The 21,735-nt window shown below is 36.8% G+C and overlaps 1 protein-coding gene across 1 annotated transcript in view; it reads right to left on the bottom strand.

Annotated features, from left to right (window-relative positions):
* DIAPH3 (diaphanous related formin 3) overlaps positions 1-21,735 on the bottom strand; it is a 222,456-nt gene that overhangs the window by 69,373 nt on the left and 131,348 nt on the right. The window contains exons 24-26 of the mRNA XM_031045922.2: positions 20,902-21,026; positions 8,966-9,130; positions 3,746-3,881 (exon numbers count right to left, since the gene is read on the bottom strand). Coding sequence (XP_030901782.2) covers positions 3,746-3,881; positions 8,966-9,130; positions 20,902-21,026 — 426 coding nt within the window. The remainder of the gene's footprint in view (positions 1-3,745; positions 3,882-8,965; positions 9,131-20,901; positions 21,027-21,735) is intronic.

Below are 21,735 nucleotides of genomic sequence, written 5' to 3' on the forward strand. Positions count from 1 at the left end.
CAAGAGTAAGTCAAGCAATTGTATCTTATTAAGAAACCCTAACGATGGTCTTATAAGTCCAAATTTGTATTATAAAGCCTACCTGAAACTTCAAATCTTTCTAAAAGTTACCGCACTACATATTCATAAAACTCTATACACTTCACAATCTATATTTATACCTGAAATATATAACAAAAATCAAACTGAAAACTTTATAAAGGTTTATCACAGTATACATATTTATCTATTTTCAGAAAGTGACCTTATCAACACTGAACTTGGTGTAACAGTATTTCAAAGGCAGTCTGAAGCAGAGGTATGGATGACAAAGCTGTGATCTAGATGACTAAGTTGTCACCTGTGTATGAAAGGCACAGCATAGGCTAAAAAAGACTACTACAGTTAATAAGAAGGCTGGTATACGGTAGGACCACCTTGAATTTCATGTTTGGAGTATATTCAATTACTAGTAATGAAATTATTGTTTTTACACAGAAGAAATTAGTTTAAGCTAAAAATCAGGACTTACCTTAAATACAAAATCATCTTCCTTTTGGATTAATAAGATCTATGTAGTGCTGGTCAAATCTCGTATAATGAAGTCCTAATGTGCTATATGCAACCTATTGACTCAACTCACATATTTCATAGACATTAATAAAATCTGTATTTTGGTACATATTTCTTTAAGATCTTAAGTTTTATGTGTATGCAGAAAAAAAGTCAGTAATATCCTCCAAATAGCTAAAGACTTTTTCAGTATTATGTAGGTCACATTTATGAGAAGAAATGAATCTCTCTTTCCTCCATCTTATGTAGCCAAAGGAGGCACCATAGGCAACAAAACGCAACACTTCAAATAACTTCCAAAAGCAGATGAAAGCTGAAGAAATCCAAAGAAAAGGACTTCATGAACACAGGAGAATCTAGGACAGGTTAAATGTCTGTGTTTTAAATTAGACCAGTGGTTAACAAAACAATCATAGGATGTTGATATAAATCCTGTTTAAGCTTTGGCTAGCAGACCAGCCCTTGAAAGGTACGGGCACCAGCTGAAAGCAGAAGCTCCAGAGCCTTAAACTAGTCACTAATGGCCAATTAAAGGTCAGTGAAAAAATAGCACAATCTCAAGCACTGGGAAAAGACTGCTCTGACATTAACAAAGGAAACAGCTGCTAAGCAAGGGAAAAGTATCCAGCTGAAGACACTACTGTGGCCTTGGGAATTAACATCCCTTCCCCCCTCGAAGGATTTTGAATCCTGTAATCTAGAGATCGACAAGAGGGTTGGGAACTGTCTAGAAACCGAACCATAACAGAATAAGATCCCAAACTGGGAGTGAGGAAGGGAAGAGAAGATGGTAGACAAGACAAAACAATACCCACTTCGGTTCTAGCTTTCCTTGCAGAAGACCTATCAAATTTCAACATGCCTTCTCAACTAAGCCCATCACTGGTAGCCACCATTGCCAAGTCAACATTATCAGCTCCATGGAATTTTATATTCACATCAAATTTAGGACACAGATGTTAAGGCTTTGAATATGTAGTGTTAGTGATCCTAAAAAGTAATTTGTAGTGGTAGTGATAATGTCATTCAAGTAATAATTGAAATAATGTTTCTACAAATCCAGCATCTGATCCAGTCACCATATCATGAAAAGATATGCAGCAAAATTCAGTTACTCCATAGTCACGGTCCAAGTAAGAGTGTTTTGCTATTTTGACAGAGTGCAAACCTGGTTAGAATTTTGTCAGCAGGTCAGTTATAAATATTTTGCCACTGATTTACAGATTCTAAATGAGAAAGCAGTTTGCAATGAACTAGTTATGGCTAGGAAAATAAAAAGAAGAAAAAAAAATAGGTTTTGAATATCTATGTTATTCTTCCATTAGAATTGGAGCAACATTTGCCTCTTCAATTAAGAAATAGCTTTCATAAGTTTTTTTCACTGTCAGACTCAGGGTCTTCTAATAGACTTTAAAAATGATGTTGCGAACAAGCAAAAGAAACCTTACAAGGCTTTGCAGAACAAAACCCCAAGTAATCAGTGGCCAGCTTAGTGAATATAACATTGAAGACATTTAGGTGATCCTAACACCATCTTTTACCATCTGCTGTTGTCTAGATCAGTCATTCAGACTGAACCTTAAGTGGCTGCTAACAAGAAAAGGAAACCTCTTTCTGTAGACTTATATTATTTAATAAAACCCCAAGATACTAAGAAACAAAGCAGGTATTTACTCAATGACCCAGCTAATCTGCAGATGACAAGTACATAGATCCCTGCTGCATTAGTGGAAGCAGGAGGTTTAACTAGCAGAGGCTTACATACACATGTGGATTAATATATGTAAGTCCATAACTTTGGCACCTGTATTCTGGAAAGCCTGAATATGACATTATTAAGAAAGGGACTTGAGAGAAGCTTTAATTTTCCATAGAAAACTACTAAATTTCCACCCAAAGCACTATCAGTCATACATACTAATGTTTGAGAAAAGAATACCTAACCTCTTTTTAGACACTTCCAAATACACATGAATTCTTACCCTTTCCTAGTCTTCAGCATCCTTCGCTATCTTCCATGGGCTTAAAAAGATTGTCACAGATAGTTTTGTGATTGGGCTTTGAATTTACTTCTACAGAATTAGTAATTCTGTGTTCAGAGAGCAGCTGCCTGCTTTCCCATCTTAAGAGAAAAGTTTACTCTTGCACCTCAAAGCATGGATGTTCTTATGGAAATAAATTAAATACTTCTGAAGAATCTCTGAAACTAAACACAACTACTCTGCCTACTACTGAAATATGGAAGAGACACATAACGGTTTATTCCAAAGGTGCTGATCAGGGTTTAAGTGGGGAACTGTTCAACCAGATTTGCTCAGAAAAAAAAATGAAAGCAGCTCATGAAAATTTACACAGTAAGTCAAGTCTCCTTCTCAAGGATTCCAGAAGCTCAGTCTGGGATAAAATGTAGCAATATAGAGGATCATCAGATATCTTTTTTGTAACAAAGAATTCACAGTGTTTGCCTTCTCTTTTGGTACAAAAGACAAAGCAGCATAAATTAGTAACTTTTAAAATGTATGTCTGGGGTTACTTTTTAGAAAGGTGCTTCAATAGGGACCTATAGAAATAACAATCAACATGAAAACTGCTTTATTTTGAAGGTGACAGAACATCGCAATAGGTTGCCCAGGGAGGTTGTCCAAGGAGTCTCCTTCCCTAAAGTTGTGCAAGAGTTGTCTGGACACAATCCTGAGCAATGCGCTATAGGTAACCCTACTTGAACAGGGACATTGGACTAGATGACACCCACTGGTCCCTTCCAACCTCAACCATTTTCTGACATAGTTAAATTAAAATCTTAAGAGTACTTCAAGAAGGGCTTATTCTCATAAAATAACAAAAAATGAATATGCAACTTCAATTAAAAGTAAGAAAATAGCTTTGTGATTTGGAAAATGTGTTTTCAGATAATGAAAGCGGTTTGAGCATAACTAAGCTTATACTTGCCACACAAAGTTCAATATATTCTAATAGAAAAATACAAAGCAGCATTACAAGTTCTAATTCATGAAAACAGGTAATTAGAGAAGATAATTAACAAAATAAAATTTAAGGACCTCTTTGCCGTAAACTTTAATCTGTGAAATTGTTCATTTATTTTGTCTTTTCTCATAGTATGTTCAGATAATCTAAAAGTAGCAGCTTTATTTCCAGAAAATGCTTGGTAAAATGGGGTTTCTATGTTACTTACCTGTTTTCATTTCTAATAAGCTCTTTTTCTTTTGTTGCCTCTCTCGCTTTTCTTTTTCTGCTTTTTCCTTAGCTATTTTAGCACGCCTCTGTTTTTCTTCTGCTTCTCTTCTTCTCATATTCTCCTTTACTGCTTGCTATGGAAAAGAAAGTTCTATTAAAACTGAAGTCTTACAAAAACAAAGCTGAACCTTAAAAACAAAGAAAAAGGCTTTAAAATCACATCTCCTAACTACTAACCTTAATTTCTTCAAGGCAAATAAATATTTTACATTCCATATTTAGTGCATTTTATTCAAAAAAGTAAGCAAATTCAGAATAAATACCTTAAAAGCATACTAATTTCCCCCAAATGGGGATTAGAAATTCAGCAAGAAATGCATCTTAAGAATACACACATTAATGGAAGAATAATTCAGAATACCTAAATCACTTGGTTTTACAAAACTGTTCCTATTTGTATTTCTAGAATAGTTTCAACATTTATTCTTTCTCATGCTGCCACTATACCAAGTAAAACAAGGCTGCTTGGGTAACTTTAGCTGTGCTTTGTTCTTATCCACATATGCACTAATCCACTGGTCTTATAAATTTTTGTCTTCAGGTTAATACCCATACACCACTGTTTATTTTAAATTATAAATAAGTACTCCGTAACTTCCAATGAAGCCCAAAACAGAAACAGGTTTTTTTAATCATTATTTTGCATATTCAGACATTAAATAAGAAACTGTCACATTCAACACTTTAACAAAGCTATTTTAGTATTATTTTTTCATTATTTCGGTGTTAACTATTTTCACTGGTAAATTCTTAGTCCTCTCCAGTGCCTTCCATTAAGTGTGAAGTGCCAGGCACCTATTCTTTATTGCAAAAAGTTTATCTTTTCAGAATGCAGTTACACACAAAATCTCATCCTTCAAAACAGATCAAAGTGTCCCCCCCCTACACAGTCTTCACAAGGTCTGATCAGAGGCTCCCTGTTGTCAAGGATATATAATGTCTCATGTTGGTTTTAGTGGGAAAATGCCCAGTTTGCTCCAGTGGGGGTGGGGGGCGGGGTGGTAAAACAGGATTAAAAAGTACAATAAAGCACAGATTAAGGATTACTGCAATATAGGTATGGGCACACTGCAATAGGTGGTGAACAAAGGAAGGGAAAAAAATATCTTGTGAGGAAATATCTGCCTTTGATAACCAAAGAATAAGCTTTCAATCATGAAAAATGAGAATGAAATGGACTTCTTAAACAAAGCAAAGCTGTACTTCCACAGTGTCTTCTGCAGAGTCACCTCTGTCAATTTTCTTGACACTAGGACAGGAGGGGAGAAGCCCACTACAAACTGTTAAAATTCTGAATTGAATTAATTTTAACAAATTATTTGCTGATTTTCAGACTGGGCATTCTGTAAACTGCTAGGCAAAACCCAAATGGGACTTGAGCACAAGTACAAATTTGACAGAAATGACACATTTTCCTAACAGAGTGACAAGGAAATTTCTAACTTTGCATATATACTTTTCCCAAAAAAAAATTATAGCAGGAGGACTCAGCCACAGACTGCGGTCATCCAAATGTAGATGTTTATGTATTTCTAATCACACTTACTAACTGGGCTTAACTTAGTAGGTCACACCTTCATATTCAACACTTTGAAGTATCACACCTTGCCTCCAGCCTTTCTCTAGCAGGACACTGGTCTTCCATAAGTTCTGCGTCATAACTTAAAATTTCATGATGATGATGTCTTGGATACTATTTAAGACACCTCTGCAGGATACTAGGCACTTCTCGTATTAGATCCCCTTTGAGTCACTGTGTAGATAATTCTCCCAGATTCTGCTGTCTTGAATATGTATCAACATGACTATAACATGAGATTGGATGCCCAAGCTCACATTCAGATGCCAATATTTAGAGGTCTATGCCCTAGAGCCAAATCTACATGGTTCTGTGTGTTTTCAACAACCAAAAAAAAAAGGTGTATAAAGTTCTGCCAAATGCTTATACCAAAAATTCTCAAAAAATTTACTAAGATGAACACATACTTGTCTCTCATACTGTTTGCATTTCAAAGATTAAATATCTTAACACTTCCTTGCTCAAAAGGCCTAAAGAGTTTGATGTGGTCTGTGCCCTAGATTTGGTGCTCACAGAGTGTGAGTAGCTGTCACAGTCATCAAACAACACTGAAATACAAAGTGCACACCAAAGTTAAGAACCCGAAGACTGTGGCTCTATATTTAAACATGTTTATTTAAACATTTTAAACATTTTCATTAATTGAAAACCAAAAAAACCCCACATTATAAGTAGGTAAATACTGTACACAAATTACCAACTTTGCTTGACAACAGGGATGACTGAACTTCACTCTCCCCACACCTACTGGTGACTTAAGTAGTCTTTCATTCTTGGACTTTTTAAGAAGCAAATGATTTTTCAGCACTAAGTTTAAAATTATTTTGAATTAATTTTTTTTTATGATGCCAATCACCTTCAGTTTCTGACAGTAATCAAGACCAATGCTAAACAATTATGAAAGTCAGACCTCAGGTGTCTCACACTAGGCATCTCAAAAATCTTTTTGGAACTGAGCAGCTACTAAATATTTTATTTAGTGTCATTGAATGATACAGGGTTTCATGCCTTATCTACGCATCTGTTTCATACAGCATTCAAACTGTACACTGCAAGACAGAATTATTAATTTTTCTCAAGGTTTCTTCTATCATGCTCATCAATAATACCTAACTGTTTTGAAGCATTAATTAATCTGCCTTTATAATAGTGCTGCAAAGCAGAGGTTAGTATCAGTAATGATTTTACAGGCACAGAAAAAAAAAATATGGGAGTTTTCAATTTAGGATGAAACTAAACATTTAGAATTCTTATTCTGCAGTGTATAAATAGGAGGTATGGTTTAACCATCAGAAAATTAAAGTAATATAACTATTTCATAATATTTAGCAAATTTGAAATCGGATTTCCGAGTTTCATTTTAGGCACTGACCAAGTTAGGAAAACATTATCACTGCTCACACTGAAAAATCTGGCACACACAGCTTGCCAAACAAAATTATTCTGATGGAAGACTATGCCTTCCAGGTTTTTAGTTGTTTAAACTGTGAAGCTGCAGAGGCCTAGTGAGCTTTACATGTTCCAATGTTTGCTAAATATGGGTTCCATTTTAAGTCCTATCTTCAAAATTAAGTCATTTCCTTTTCCTTTCTGATGAAATCAGAATTTCAAACCCTTTCTCACTATCTACAAAAGAAGTATTTTTTTCCTCATCTACATCCTCAAACATTTTTGAAATTATTAAAAAAACCCCAATCATCCAAGCAAAACCAAACAAGACTGGGGAACATGCAAGCAACTTAAGTGTGTTGTAATGATAAATGTCAGGTGCAAGAAGGAGTGGATGGTAAAATGACTAATTGAATCTTTCTACAGATCAATAGGCATGAGTCAGATCATTGCTCTAGATTTTGTCACAGTGTTCATAATTGGATAACCTTCCTGCAGGAGTGTAGCCAGCAAGTTAAGCTATGCAGTCATAAGTAGCCAGATGTGACATAAGCCACCTCCTCCAAGTTATCAGAATTAATAAATGCATACATAATTTGGGACCTGCCTTTTTACTCTTCCATTTCTTGAGAAAGAGTTTCTTACCAGCCAAGTGTTCAGAATCCAAGAGAAAAAAACCTATTTTTGCAAGGAAAGCTTAAAAGAAACAAACCAAAACCAGTCACAACCTCCACGCAAAATCAGCTTCTCCCTGCCCCCTCTTACACTACCAATCTGAATGTAGTCCTCAATCACCAAGACAGCAACCCCTACTAATCCAAATAAGAGCTCTACAAAAGTATTTTGAATTCATATAGACATCAGCTTTCCCTGAGTTGCTTGTGTTTGGTTATTTTACATTGACAGGCTTGAATATGTATTCTGAAGTACATCAACCTAATCATTGTCCTTCCAGAATAACACTGACAGGGGCAAAAGAACCTGCAATATTTTGGAGACCATCTGATTATCCTGAAATTTGCCAAGATGACTATTCATAGTCCTATAGCATCAGCTCGAAGAATATAAATACCCTGGTGAGAAATTTCTACCTTACTTTTCAGAAAGGTCTTTTGTTAAAACCTTTAAATCACATTTTGGTAGGGAAAAAAACCTAACCAAACCAAACCATCACACCTCCCTTGGTGCCCCAAATACAAAAAAAAAAGAAAAAAAAACAAAAAACCCAGAGTCTGAACTATGGTTTAAACTATGTTCTAAGTTCTATAGAAAAGGAGCAACACAACAATAACCTGGATCAGGTCAATAACCAGGATCATCAGCTTGGATGGGGCCTTGAGCAACCTGGTCTAGTGGAAGGTATCCCTGTCCATAGCAAGAGGGTTGGAACTAGATGATCTTTATGGTCCCTTCCAACCCAAACCATTCTATGTTTCTATGATCAACCTAATGTCTGTTTCTCAAATATAATGCAAATATTTCAAAAATAACAAAATAATAAGTCTTAGCCCTTTGTCCCAAAGATCACCCTTTTAAAGGAAAAAGACAATAGTAAGCATTTAGGATGCATAAACCAATGTCCTAGAAAATCTACTGTCATAAAAATTTAAGGTCCTTACAAAGAGTGTCTGAGGAAAATATGCTATTTTTTTAAGCCAGGCTAAGGAGATCTGAGTTTCAATAGCAGGGATCTTGCTTACAAATGCAAACCTCAGCAATGATCAAATGAAAAATTAAACAAAATAAAATCACAAGTCTGGATTCTGCATGGGAAGAACATGCATTATAAATATAGAATTACTGTTAGAATATTTGTTGTTATGTAAATAAATTTGGTTTAATGTAAATCACAAGCATCCTTCAAACAGAAAATGCAGTTGTATTGAAATATAGTAGAGTTTCAGGTTTTTCCTCTTCAGGTTATATATGCATATAAGAGGTTCAGTTTTAAATTACATTGGTGTTAGGAATTTGTAATTATTTCAGAGATGAAATAATTCACAAATAATAATTCAATACTCCGTTATGTTTAGGATATCTTAAAAAATCAGGATGTGCCAAGTAAAATTTCTGATATGAGTATCAGGTACCATTTGAGGAGGAAGAAAATAATTTTTAGATTGTCCACTAACTGAAAGATTACAAAAATAATTTCTAAGAAACATTAGGCATGAAATAAACAGACTGTACCATGAACATTGTCCGGAAGTTGTTTAAGTCCGTTAAAAACTCCTCCACTGAAACTTTTTTCAGATCAATGGCATAATATCCCATCACATTCTGATAAAGCTTTTCCATGTTCTCATGCATCCGTGAAAGTTTCTGAAAATCTTCTTTGGCATGAACCAGAAAGCTGTACACTGCTGTTAAGGCTGCAAGAATACTCAGTGAATCCAGTTAACCCCATGGATTTTACTTAACATTGATCTATATGTAATACACACTTTTTCACTTGCAACTATTGGAAGTATCAAAAAGAATTACTTCAATGTCATACACACTTCCTAGTATTTATTGTGTATATTACACCTGTGAATAAATCAAATGTCATAAAATTTTCTCAATTCTTAAAATTTAAGGATTACTCCATTATCATATTATTTTGTATGAAATGAAATCTATGGGACTAATCTAACTTCAAGCACCTATGTAGCTTAATTAGTATCACTGTCTTCTTATTGAAGCTAATGTTTTAGGCATATAAATTACTGTTTATATGGAATTTAGGTATGGGTAGCACTAACTAACCTGAATACATTAATATATCAAGAAATAGTATAGTTCCTACTAAAATTAGAGTAAAAATAGAAATATTGATAACAGTGTTAAAGGTAAAAAGCACAAAAGATAAAAAATTCTTAATAGCTTTTTTTTTAAATGCTGTTGTAGCAACAGCAATGCACTGCTTTCTGCTCCTGGTGGCTGCATCAGGTATTTATGCTTTTTCTAGGGCTATATGCAATGTCAATACAACTTCATTAAACTACAGGTGGAAACAATAGAACTACTTCCACAACAGATAGACAATTCATAAACAGCACCAATATACTGCATAACATAAATGAAATAAACCCCCTATGTTTATTCAAGACTTTTGATAATACAGTTTGGCAAAGAAGCTCAACGAATAAATAGTGTGCAATCATTTCCTTTATGTAGGACAACTTCATAAGGTGTTTACTTTAATGGAATGGTAGCCAAACAAATATTTATGTTTCATTATTTTGCTGCTTCAGGAAAGACTATGAAAGACAAGAAATGCCAATTTTACCTTTACTCCCAATTGCCCACCCAACTATTGCAAAAGAGAATTTACTACATTTGTATACCTTTGTATACCTTATACTAGATACATACAGTACTATCCCTTTATGAAACACAGGATTTTTAATCAAGTGCATTAAAATTGATACATACAGAATTTTTGTCCTCCATGCTGTTTTTAATACACAGTAACAGCTTGCTGCTGAGTGACTGTGTCCACTCTTAAGGTTTTTTATGATGCAGACTTCTTTTAGTTTTATTTAGAGGCTGAGTCCCATTTGAATTTCACTATTAAATGGCCTTCTGGTTTGTTAATATTGTTCTTAAAATACCAAACAGTTAATAGTTTTCTTTTTGTTATTTAGAATCCATGCCAGTGTCATATGATAATATTCTCAGACATACAGGAAAGGAAAAATTTCACAGCATTCAAATTAGCCACTGTGATGGCTATTAGCCAGGCCTGTAAGGACAGAAAAGTCTCCACTATGTCAGACTTGCACAAAACAACTAACTGAAACCTAGATTTCAATGATTTCAAATGATACCTCTTCCATCATCCCCCCAACAACTTGGTTTCAGACTTTCTCTGACAAGCCTGTTTAGCCAGGATGAGCTTCTTTCCATGTTTCTATTAACTTCACAAGTTGCAGTTTTTGAGAAGCTTCAGACTGCCTGTGCTGACTAACAACAGCTCAAAGAGAATTGATGCTGTTGGCCTACTTGTTCTTCTCATATCAACTGAATCTTTCTCCTTAACTTAGCTGCAAAAACACACAAAGCTTAAAATAATCTACCCTTCAGAGTTGAGTTTCTGGAAAATTATTAAGGATGTTAAAAAACTACTGGCAGGACAGCAAGGAAAGTTGATGAGAGATTAGTACATAACATCTGCCCAAATATTAAACAAAAAGAAAGGATTATGAGAAACAAGACATGACAAAACACAAGTTCAGACCATCAAAAGAAATGTCAGTAGTTCAAAAAAACCCAAACAAACCAAACTGACAAATTACAATAATAAAGGAAAACAGTAAAATATAATGATGAGAGAAACTAGAAACAAGCATTTGTACATCCTATTTATTTTTTATTTAGGATACTTATTATTTGTGATTCTTACATCATTAACAGAACTTAAGGAAAACTACACTATTTTTTTTTTTGCAATTATGAGGCTGTTTATTTCTACAGAGTGGAAAGTTAAAGCAAATAAGGTAAATTTGTTTTACTGGCACTATGTATGAATGCCATACATCAAATATTCAAGTAACTTTCCTCAGTTTTGTGGGAAAAAAAAACTGAGGGGGGGGGAAGGGGGAGTTAAAATTATCAATAAGATGCATACTTCATCTAGTAAATTAATGATATACCAAGAGAATATCCTGAAATGGAAACTCAGGTGGAGAGATGAGAGAGACAAAATTTCTGTGATATAATGCAAGACATCACTAAAGTTACAGCTATGTTAATAGAGTCCACATAGGCTGCTTGGTTTATGATGTTAAAGCTGATTCCCCTTGTATACATGACGCATAATTTTAAACTTAAAAACAGCAGTCTGGGAAGATGTTTTACTATCCAGTATTTCAGTGCCAGACATGATGAATTGTGAAATTTTTATTTTCCATCTGGTGCATTATGGGATAGCCTAAGCTCTTGGCGTTCTACTGAGACTATGCTTCAAGTTAAGTATTTTCACTATGTCCTCTTCCTTTTTCTCTTTAATATAGCTTTTGTTAGCCAGCACTAGCTAAACTGGAGACAACAGGGAAAACTACTGAGTACAGTAGTCCCAGCTGTCATGAATATAAATAGTTTGATATATATGCATTATCAGCTACACAATCCATTGGCTTTGCATGAATGAAGACAGAAGTACAGCAGAGCTGCAACACAGGTGGGAGGAAAGGAAATCAAGAAGTTTGGTATTTCTTAACTTTTTCTGAAGCAGCTTCACTTCACAGCCTGCTTTTTGGACTCATGGGACTACAGATCACCATTCTGCTCATTAATAGACCAGGAAAGTAATGCAGGGCTGAGATGAGCAATATCTGTGGCAAGATTTCTAACTGCTGCATGTTCGGTCTTGCATATTCATGGCAGCTCTTTACATAGAGGATTACTTGTCTAAAGTTTATATTGATTTTAATATATGGTGACATATAATATACTAATACAATGTAGAGTAAAACAAAGTAAAAGCAGCTGTTACCCTAAAAGAAGTGGATAAAGAACTGGCTGGATGGCTGCACACAAAGTTGCGGTCAATGGCTCAATGTCCATCTGGAAACCAGTAATGAGTGGTGTCCCTCAGGGATCGGTGTTGGGACCGGTCTTGTTTAACATCATTGTCGGTGACATGGACAATGGGATTGAGTGTGCCCTCAGCAAGTTTGCCGATGACACCAAGCTGTGTGGTTCTGTTGATACGCTGGAGGGAAGGAATGCCATCCAGAGGGACCATGACATGCTTCTGAAGTGGGCTGATGCCAACCTCATGAAGTTTAACCATGCCAAGTGCAAGGTCCTACACCTGGATCAGAGCAATCCCAGGCACAGCTACAGGTTGGGCAGGGAAGAGACTGAGAGCAGCCGTGCAGAGAAGGACTTGGGGGTGTTGGTCGATGAGAAAATGAACATGAGCCAGCAGTGTGTGCTCGAAGCCCAGAAAGCCAACCGTATCCTGGGCTGCATCAAAAGGAGCATGACCAGCAGGTCAAAGGAGGTGATCCTGTTCCTCTACTCTGCTCTCGTGAGACCTCACTTGGGGTATTGTGTGCAGTTCTGGTGTCCTCAACATAAAAAGGTCATGGAACTGTTGGAACAAGTCCAGAGGAGGGCCACGAGGATGATCAGGGGACTGGAGCACCTCCCGTGTGAAGAGAGGCTGAGAAAGTTGGGGCTGTTCAGACTGGAGAAGAGAAGGCTGTGTGGAGACCTCATAGCAGCCTTCCAGTATCTGAAGGGGGCTTGCAGGGATGCTGAGGATGGACTATTCATTAGGGACTGTAGTGATAGGACAAGGGGTAATGGGTTCAAACTTAAACAGGGGAAGTACAGATAGGATAAAAGGAAGAAGTTCTTTACTGTGAGGTTGGCTGCCCAGGGAAGTTGTGAATGCTCCATCCCTGGAAGTGTTCAAGGCCAGGTTGGACAGAGCCTTGGGTGGCACGGTTTAGTGTGAGGTGTCCCTGCCCATGGCAGGGGGGTTGGAACTAGATGATCTTAAGGTCCTTTCCAACCCTAACTATTCTATGATTCTAAGAGACAATGAATGACATAAATCTATAACAAACATTTCCTTAAAAGAACCCCTATTCACCACTTGTGATTTTTTCACAAAGTAATCTAGTCATGCAGCGTAAACAACTGAAATAGTATCAATCTGCATAAGAACAAAAGATTAAGATGTTATTAAAAGATTAACATATGCATAGATATTGCATATATTTTAGCAGAATCTTCAAAATGGAACAGATACTGCCATCACAGTAGCAAACATCAGTTTTCATAAGAACACAGCAAATAGACACCATCAAGTTGGGTAGGAGAGTTGATATGCTGAAGGATAAGAAGTCTCTACAGAGGGATCTGGACAGGTTGGATCAATGGGATGTGTCCAACGGTATGAGGTTCAACAAGGCAAAGTGCTGAGTCCTTCATTTAGGCCATAACAACCCCATGCAATGCTACAGGCTTGAGGAAGAGTGGCTGGAAAGCTGCTCAGTGGAAAAAGGACCTGAGTGTGCTGACTGATGGCCACTGAACATGAACCAGCTTGTGCCCAGGCAGCCAAGATGCCCAACAGCATCCTGGCCTGTATCAGCAGTAGTGTGGCCAGCAGCGCCAGGGAAGTGAATATTGCTCTGTACTCAGCGCTGGTGAGGCTGCACCTCAAAACCCTGTGGTCAGTTCTGGTCCCCTCACCACAAGAAAGACACTGAGGTGCTGGAGGGGGTCCAGAAATGAGCAACAAAGCTGGTGAAGGGTCTGGAGCACAAGTCTGATGAGGAATGGCTGAGGGACCTGGGGGGTTATAGTCTGGAGAAGTCTCAGGAGGGACCTTATTGCTCTCTACAATTACTTGAAAGGAGGTTGTATTGATGTGGGGATCAGTCTCTTCTCCCAGGTAACAAGTGATTGAAAAAGTAACAGCCTCAAGCTGTGCCAAAAGAGGTTACGTCAAATATTAGGAACAAATTCTTCACAGAGAAGGTCACCAGGCATTGGAACAGGCTGCCCAGGGTAGTGGTGGAATCACCATCCATGGAAGTGTTCAAAAACTGTGTAGATGAGGCTCTTAGTGACATGGTTTAGTGGTGGTCTTGGCTGTCCTGGAGTAATGGTTGGACTTGATGATCTTAAAAGGTTTTTTCCAACCTAGTTGATTTGATGATTCTATGAAACTTTTCTAAGACTAGTGCAACAAGAATATGTATGAGGTCACTTCAAAACAGCATTTTAGAAAATAAGTTTCTGCTATGGCCAATGACTGGAAACACCGTAGGGCTCTGTTGAAGATTTCCCACATCAAGTTATTGGGAAAAATGTTGCAATTATCTTAAAAATATGTGTCCCAGAGACTTCCTTTTATATACATATAGTGAGTTTTGACAGTAAAATTCCATATGTGAATATAGTATTTAGAGAAAAATAGAAATACTAAGATCTTTAAATTAGAATCTTCTGAAAAGTATTTGTCAAATAATTTCTCCTTGACTCACTCACTCCTAATTAGCTGTTATAATACTAAACCAAATTGACAGCTGCTGAATACAACGTATATATGCCATATATTACAAGCAAAACCAGTGCTAGCTATAATACATGCCTGTAGTCCAGAGCAGATATTAAAGAACAGTATAAAGGAATTATGTACTTAAATTTATATTGTTTGCCGAAGCCCTGTCTGTCCATATCATCAACATCTCAACAATCTCCCAAAGAGCAAGATGCAATCTTTTTCCTAATGAGCTTATGTCCTGTAATCTTTCAAGTCCTTAGGCTGTGAGGACATGTTACAGACTCCAGTTTAAGTTGTACAGAAGGAAATTCAAACTATGAGGCTGATTAAGTAATTGACAGTTTAGAAGCAACATGTAGTCTCTTTTTGCAATTGAAATGGGTTGGTTTCTTGTTTCTTCTACCTGACTTGAATCAGGCTCTGGCTTGGGTAAGTACTGTTCCGTCTTTCTCTTTTCGCAGTGTCAACAAATCAACTTAAACAAGAAAAGAGGAATGGAGAACTGATCAAATAGAAAATATTCTGCTCCTAGCTGAAAGGCAGCAACAAACTCATTGCCTCTCAAATATTAGTTCCATAAATTAATTCTGTAAAAATCACCACCAAAACTACATTCACAGGAAGGCTGAAAGTTGTCAAGAGTTTCTCAGCTGTTACTTACAAAATCATGAGATGTGAGCTGCACTGATAAAGAGCATTTTGACTAAATTACTTAGTTAAGCTTTTAATAAGCAATCTAAAAACTCTCCATAAACCTACTAAATTTTCATTTTTGAATGTACAAATGTATTTTCCTCAGTCTGCTTTTTATTATTTCACTCAATGTGTTTAATACTCTAGATCAGCATCAATTCAATATTCTTTTACTTTCTTAATTAAAGGAAACAGAAGACCTGCAATGATAACTATAATTCCTTTTTTAGCTAGCATACATAAGATGACTGACAAACTAGCACAATATAATATGTAGGAGAAATATTCATAATTATAGACTTTGTCAATAAAAGAGTGCACCAACTGTGCATATATCTGACTTCCTAAAGGAACAAGAATGCTAATCAGTTCATTAGAGCCCTTTGGGCTGTGATATTTAGCGACAGGATGTAATAGCCTGCTTGTCCATGGAGCCTAATTGTACTCAGGATGAAAAATTATTTCCAACAAAGAACCATCCTTCCTTTTTCAGATTTCCTGCTGGTTTCTTCTTATGAGCTGCATGCTTTTCAAGACATCAGCATCATTCAGCTTTCCTTGTCATAGGAATAAAAGTAAAGACAGGTCCAGGCTTCATCATGCTGTGCAGGATTATCTAACCTTTACATCAAACCATTTTTGCTTTGTAATTTATTGAAGTTCCTGTTTTTCTAAAAGTGAGCTTCTTCAATTAGTGTGTTCACAGACATTGCTAGAACCCATATACAACTTTACTGTTTGGAAATTACTGCCTGTCTGCTGGGCGAGGTAGTAGGTGAGGGAAAACTATTCCTGTTCATATTTACTGTTCAAAATAATTTATTTGAAGAGTACAATACAATGAAACACATATTATGGCTGGTTTTACCTGACTGATATATGCTGAGTAAGACCAAATATCCATCTCAATTGCTTCTGGCAACAGTCAATATTCCCAATGATTAGGGGAAACAAGAAGGAAACTTGGCAAGTATACCGTGATAATTCACCTGGCATTGTATTTAGTTTCTAAAAGTCTGCAGGTTAGTGATTTTTCTGAGCTAAAGCTACATCTGGACTATTGCCATTAATAGATCCAGATGCACTATCTTCAGCTGACTATCTAAGCCTTATATGAAGCTAATTTACATTTTCAGTGTCTACAACATCCTAAAAGTAAATGCTACAGTTTGTCTGTTGTGTAAGAAAATATTTCCGTTAGTATGTTTTAACCTGCCAGACAGTATTTTATGTGGAATCAACCCTGGTTATTTATAATGCCTAGTGATTATGTTACTAACTTTTCCCCTGTATGGTATAAAGAGTTTCAAGTATTTTTACTGTATTTTCCTAACTTTTTTGATTTTCCATCTTCACAGTCCTAATCTATCAAAATATTCCTTATGCAGAAATTATTCTCTACTACTGATAATTGTCACTGTTCTCTCTCACATCAGTACGTATACAGTATAGTTTTTGAGATGGGGTGATGGAAGCACTCAAGATGTGAGTATAACTGATTTTTACAACAACTTACTTATGTTTTCTGCTTGCTCTTAACTGCAGTTGTACTCATTTATTCTAATGTCCAGATCTATTACTTTATAATCATTGAAATTCACTTCCTTCTTTGTCAGCATCTGCCAATATCTCCATTTTTAAATGAGGTGCTTTTTGTTTGTTTGTTTGAAGATATTAATACAGAAAAAATAATCACTCCACTTTTGACCTAAGAAATTTCTTTCCTTGGAAGTCTTTTAATACACCTTGTTGAAAGGCATGTGGAAATTCAGTAAAATTCTACTGACTGTTATCTGCATGCCTTAATAGATCTGCAAGGTACGGTCTCTCTTTACAAAACCCCTGCTGACTCTCCAAAACCATATCATACCACACATATATACATGTTGGTTTTGTTTTTATTCAGTCTTCAGCAGCTTTCTTGGTAGAGATACCAGATTTGCAGATCCTTGTTGCAGCACTTTTAAGAAAGCTCAGTGCTTCTTTTCAGCTTTCAGTCCTCTGGTGTCTTGGGCTAACTTAGCTCATGCAAGATTATGCAGTAAAATAAGTTTATATGTGATCTAATTTTAAGATCCTTTCAAGTCTTTTGTTAGCACTGGTTACTACTGGGGATTTGTTACTATTTATTTTTTATTTTTCTTTCTACTGATTCCTTCATTTGAAATCATCCTTTCATTCAAAATATTGCAGTGGGGTCAACCAAAACTCTCCCAAGAGAAACCTGATGCAAAGAACAAATTTAGCTTTACGGCTATGGCTTATCTCCTTGATACACATTAATAATCTTCATATTATCTGGCAGAACTATAGCTTTTGAGATGCCTGAAAAAAAAAGATATGCAGATCTCCTTTATTTTTCCTAAAATGATCACATCCTTTTTAAGTGATTAGTAAACTGCTCTACTTTTCTTCATATATGCGGATGGAATTTCAACCCCTGGTAAAGTTACTGTACATATTGACAAGGTCCATCTATTTGCTCTATCTGACTTGTATTACATTTTAACTTTTCACACTATTTCTCTACAACTGCGACTTAGTCTGTCTTAAATATAATTCATAACCTTTCATCACAGTATTCTACTCACTTCCTGCCACCTACTTTCAGGAATGTTCAATGCTCGTAACACAAAGGAAAATGAAGCATCCTACAAAATATTTCTTTATGTTAGATGTTTAATATTAGCATAGAGGTACATATCTATTCATCAACTTAATTCTCCTGTGCAAAGTCAATTTTCCTTAAGTAAGGTTGATTTTTTCAGGGTATTCTTCGCTCATTCTCAACTGAATTTTGGTAGTTTCTTCCCTATTTATTTTATAGATATGGAAGTTTTAAAACCACATCTCCAAAGACAGCTGTACACTAAATTATCAAACCCTAGACCTCATTATAAAAATTCTAAAGGTTGTAAGGTATTTCAACTGACAGCATCATGACCATTTTGGGTTAGATGATCATTGTAGGTCCCTTCCAACTGAAATAGTTTATTCAGTTCTATTCTAACAGATTAAGAAGAGTCTGTCCTTTTTCATAGTTAGATTTCTTAATAAATGCTTCTTATTCCTAACTTAGAATTATAGAATAGTTAGGGTTGGAAAGGACCTTAAGATCCTCTAGTTCCAACCCTCCTGCCATGGGCAGGGACACCTCACAACAAACCATATCATTCAAGGCTCTGTCCAACCCGGCCTTGGACACCACCAGGCATGGAGCATTCACAACTGCCTTGGGCAACCATTTCAGTGCCACACTACCCTCACAGTAAAGAACTTCTTCCTTACATACAATCTAAACTTCCCCTGTTTAAGTTTGAACCCGTTACCCCTTGTCCTATCACTACAGTCCCTAATGAATAGTCCATCCTCAGCATCCCTGCAAGCCCCCTTCAGATACTGGAAGGCTGCTATGAGGTCTCCACGCAGCCTTCTCTTCTCCAGTCTGAACAGCCCCAACTTTCTCAGCCTCTCTTCACACGGGAGGTGCTCCAGTCCCCTGATCATCCTCGTGGCCCTCCTCTGGACTTGTTCCAACAGTTCCATGACCTTTTTATGTTGAGGACACCAGAACTGCACACAATACTCCAAGTGAGGTCTCACGAGAGCACAGTGGAGGAACAGGATCACCTCCTTTGACCTGCTGGTCATGCTCCTTTTGATGCAGCCCAGGATACGGTTGGCTTTCTGGGCTTCGAGCACACACTGCTGGCTCATGTTCATTTTCTCATCGACCAACACCCCCAAGTCCTTCTCTGCACGGCTGCTCTCAGTCTCTTCCCTGCCCAACCTGTAGCTGTGCCTGGGATTGCTCTGATCCAGGTGTAGGACCTGACACTCGGCATGGTTAAACTTCATGAGGTTGGCATCAGCCCACCTCACAAGCATGTCAAGGTCCCTCTGAATGGCATTCCTTCCCTCCAGCATATCAACCGAACCACACAGCTTGGTGTCATCGGCAAACTTGCTGAGGGCACACTCAATCCCACTGTCCATGTCAGCAACGAAGACGTTGAACAAGACCAGTTCCAACACCAATCCCTGAGGTGGCCCACTCATTACTGGTTTCAGATGGACATTGAGCCATTGACCACAACTCTTTTCATGTGGCCACCCAGCCCAGACACAGTACTAGCAATATTTCTGAAAAAGCTATCACAGATATATTTTACTGTAACTTCTTAGCAATAGTTTATCTCTTGCCTTCAGGATCCTTTTCCTCATTCTTGCATTAAGCTATTGGTTTCTCCATGGACAGAACTTATATTTCATACCACAGAGAAACCATGCTGTTAAGTTGCAAGATATCTCTCAAAAATGCACTGAGCTGGAAAGAAAAAAAAGCCAGCAACAAAACAAATAGGACATCTTCACCAACAAAATACATGACCTTTGAAAAAAATCAGTAGTGACACTGAAAGATTACAGATAACCCACACTGCTCAGAGAAGGCCCAAAGCGAAGTTGTAAATGCTTTGGTTGAAGCAAGTCTACTGAAGAGGAGACTGGCCGTAATGCAGCAAGAACCAGTATATACACTTGGCCTCAGGGATACCTGCCATCTTTTATTAAATAGTGTGAGATTAATCAAAAGGACTGTCTCCTGAGTCCCCCTGTCTTTGAACATAGCAAAGTATTCTTCCAGCTAGGTAATAACCTAACCATGCCTGCAGAGGGAATTTTAACCTGTCTCTCTATCTGCCGATATTTCTGCTTCCAGATTAGTCTCAGTGCCAAGCACGTATGACCACCATCTCATAGGAAGGTTTAAGTGATTTTTTTCCCCTGCTTTAATTAAGTATCTTCATGTCACAAAGCTTTCTTATGAGACAGACAGGCAGTGAAGTTGGCTGCAGGATTTGGAATAAATAGCGAGAAAAGGAATTCTGGCAAAAATAAAACCAGAAACCAGTTTTCATGTGCTACAAATCTAATTTCTGAAATAAGAGAAATGCTTTGGTTCTGTGGCTTTATGTACAACATCCACAGTGGTGTTGCATATACCACAAAACAAAAACAGGGTCACAAGCATCTTTACAATATTTTCATGCAAAAAAAGTTCTTTAACACTAAAGTGCTTAACATTTGTATTATAACTACTTTTTACTAAGAAAGTCACAGACAGTGTAAAACCCAACAGTAAGGCATTTTTCTTTTCATTCTATCCACTATGGATGAGTCTTTAATTGGGCTGTTCATGTATTTAAGTTTTGAGATGAAAAAGAGAGTTCTATTTTTCAAAAATATATACTACAGAAAAGACAGAAGTGATGCAATGAAAATTAAATTTTGAGGTAATGCAGTTAAATTATTCCTACACTGCTGAACCCAGGACAATTGTTTTGTTGTGGGGTTTTTGTGTGATTTTGTTTGTGTTTGTGGGTTTCATTCTGGATTTTAACAAGAATAGTCCAAAGGATATTGACATTTTTGCTACAAACTTATCGTGCTTATCTTCAGGAACTGGAAAAGTCTTCAGATCCTTCTCAAGCTGCTGGAGTTGCCTCTCCATATGCTTCAGGCTCTTCTCCAGGTTTTCTGCTGAGACTATAATACAGAACATTCATTCTGTTAACACCTTAAAGACGACACATTGTTTGTAGAATATATGAGTTAAAACCTTACCCAAATCAGCATACTATGTTTTTAATTCTGAAGTAAAAGCACACTGAACGAATTACGAGAGGGTAACTCCACAAGGTTCACTTAAGTAGTTGTCTTATTCCAATTAGATGTATGCTCTTTGAACACTGCATTTTGTTTTATCTTTATGCCTAAGTTTTTGCATTGCAATTAACAATCTGTTTTAAGGAACCTGAGATATACATATGCCGGTCCATTTCTTCCGATTAACCAAAGGACAAGTCCTGAAGCTACACCAAAAGCCATAAAGCTTTCTTCAGTCTCACTGCGCTAAAGCAGAAAATGGGAACATTTGTATGGAAGATCATGAGGAAAGTAATGCCCTCAAAACACAGACAAAATGAGGCTACTAAACACCTATGCATGACACCCAAGATTCAATTCCATAGTTTAAAAGCACAATGTGTGGTAAAAAACAGAATTTGTCAGAGCAAAAGTGCTTGCCAAGCTCGAGGGAAGTGAAAGCACTTGAGAGGGTGTGGCAGAGTAAAACAGGGGCTTAGGAAAGAGTAAAGATGAAACATCAGGCATTTACAGAAGGATGTAGAACAAGTGCAAATTTTCTTTATCAGAAAAGGAGAAATACAACTTCCATCCATTTAAGGTAACACAT

The sequence above is a fragment of the Melopsittacus undulatus genome, chromosome 2 (genome assembly GCF_012275295.1).
Source record: "Melopsittacus undulatus isolate bMelUnd1 chromosome 2, bMelUnd1.mat.Z, whole genome shotgun sequence".
Taxonomy (NCBI): Eukaryota; Metazoa; Chordata; class Aves; order Psittaciformes; family Psittaculidae; genus Melopsittacus; species Melopsittacus undulatus.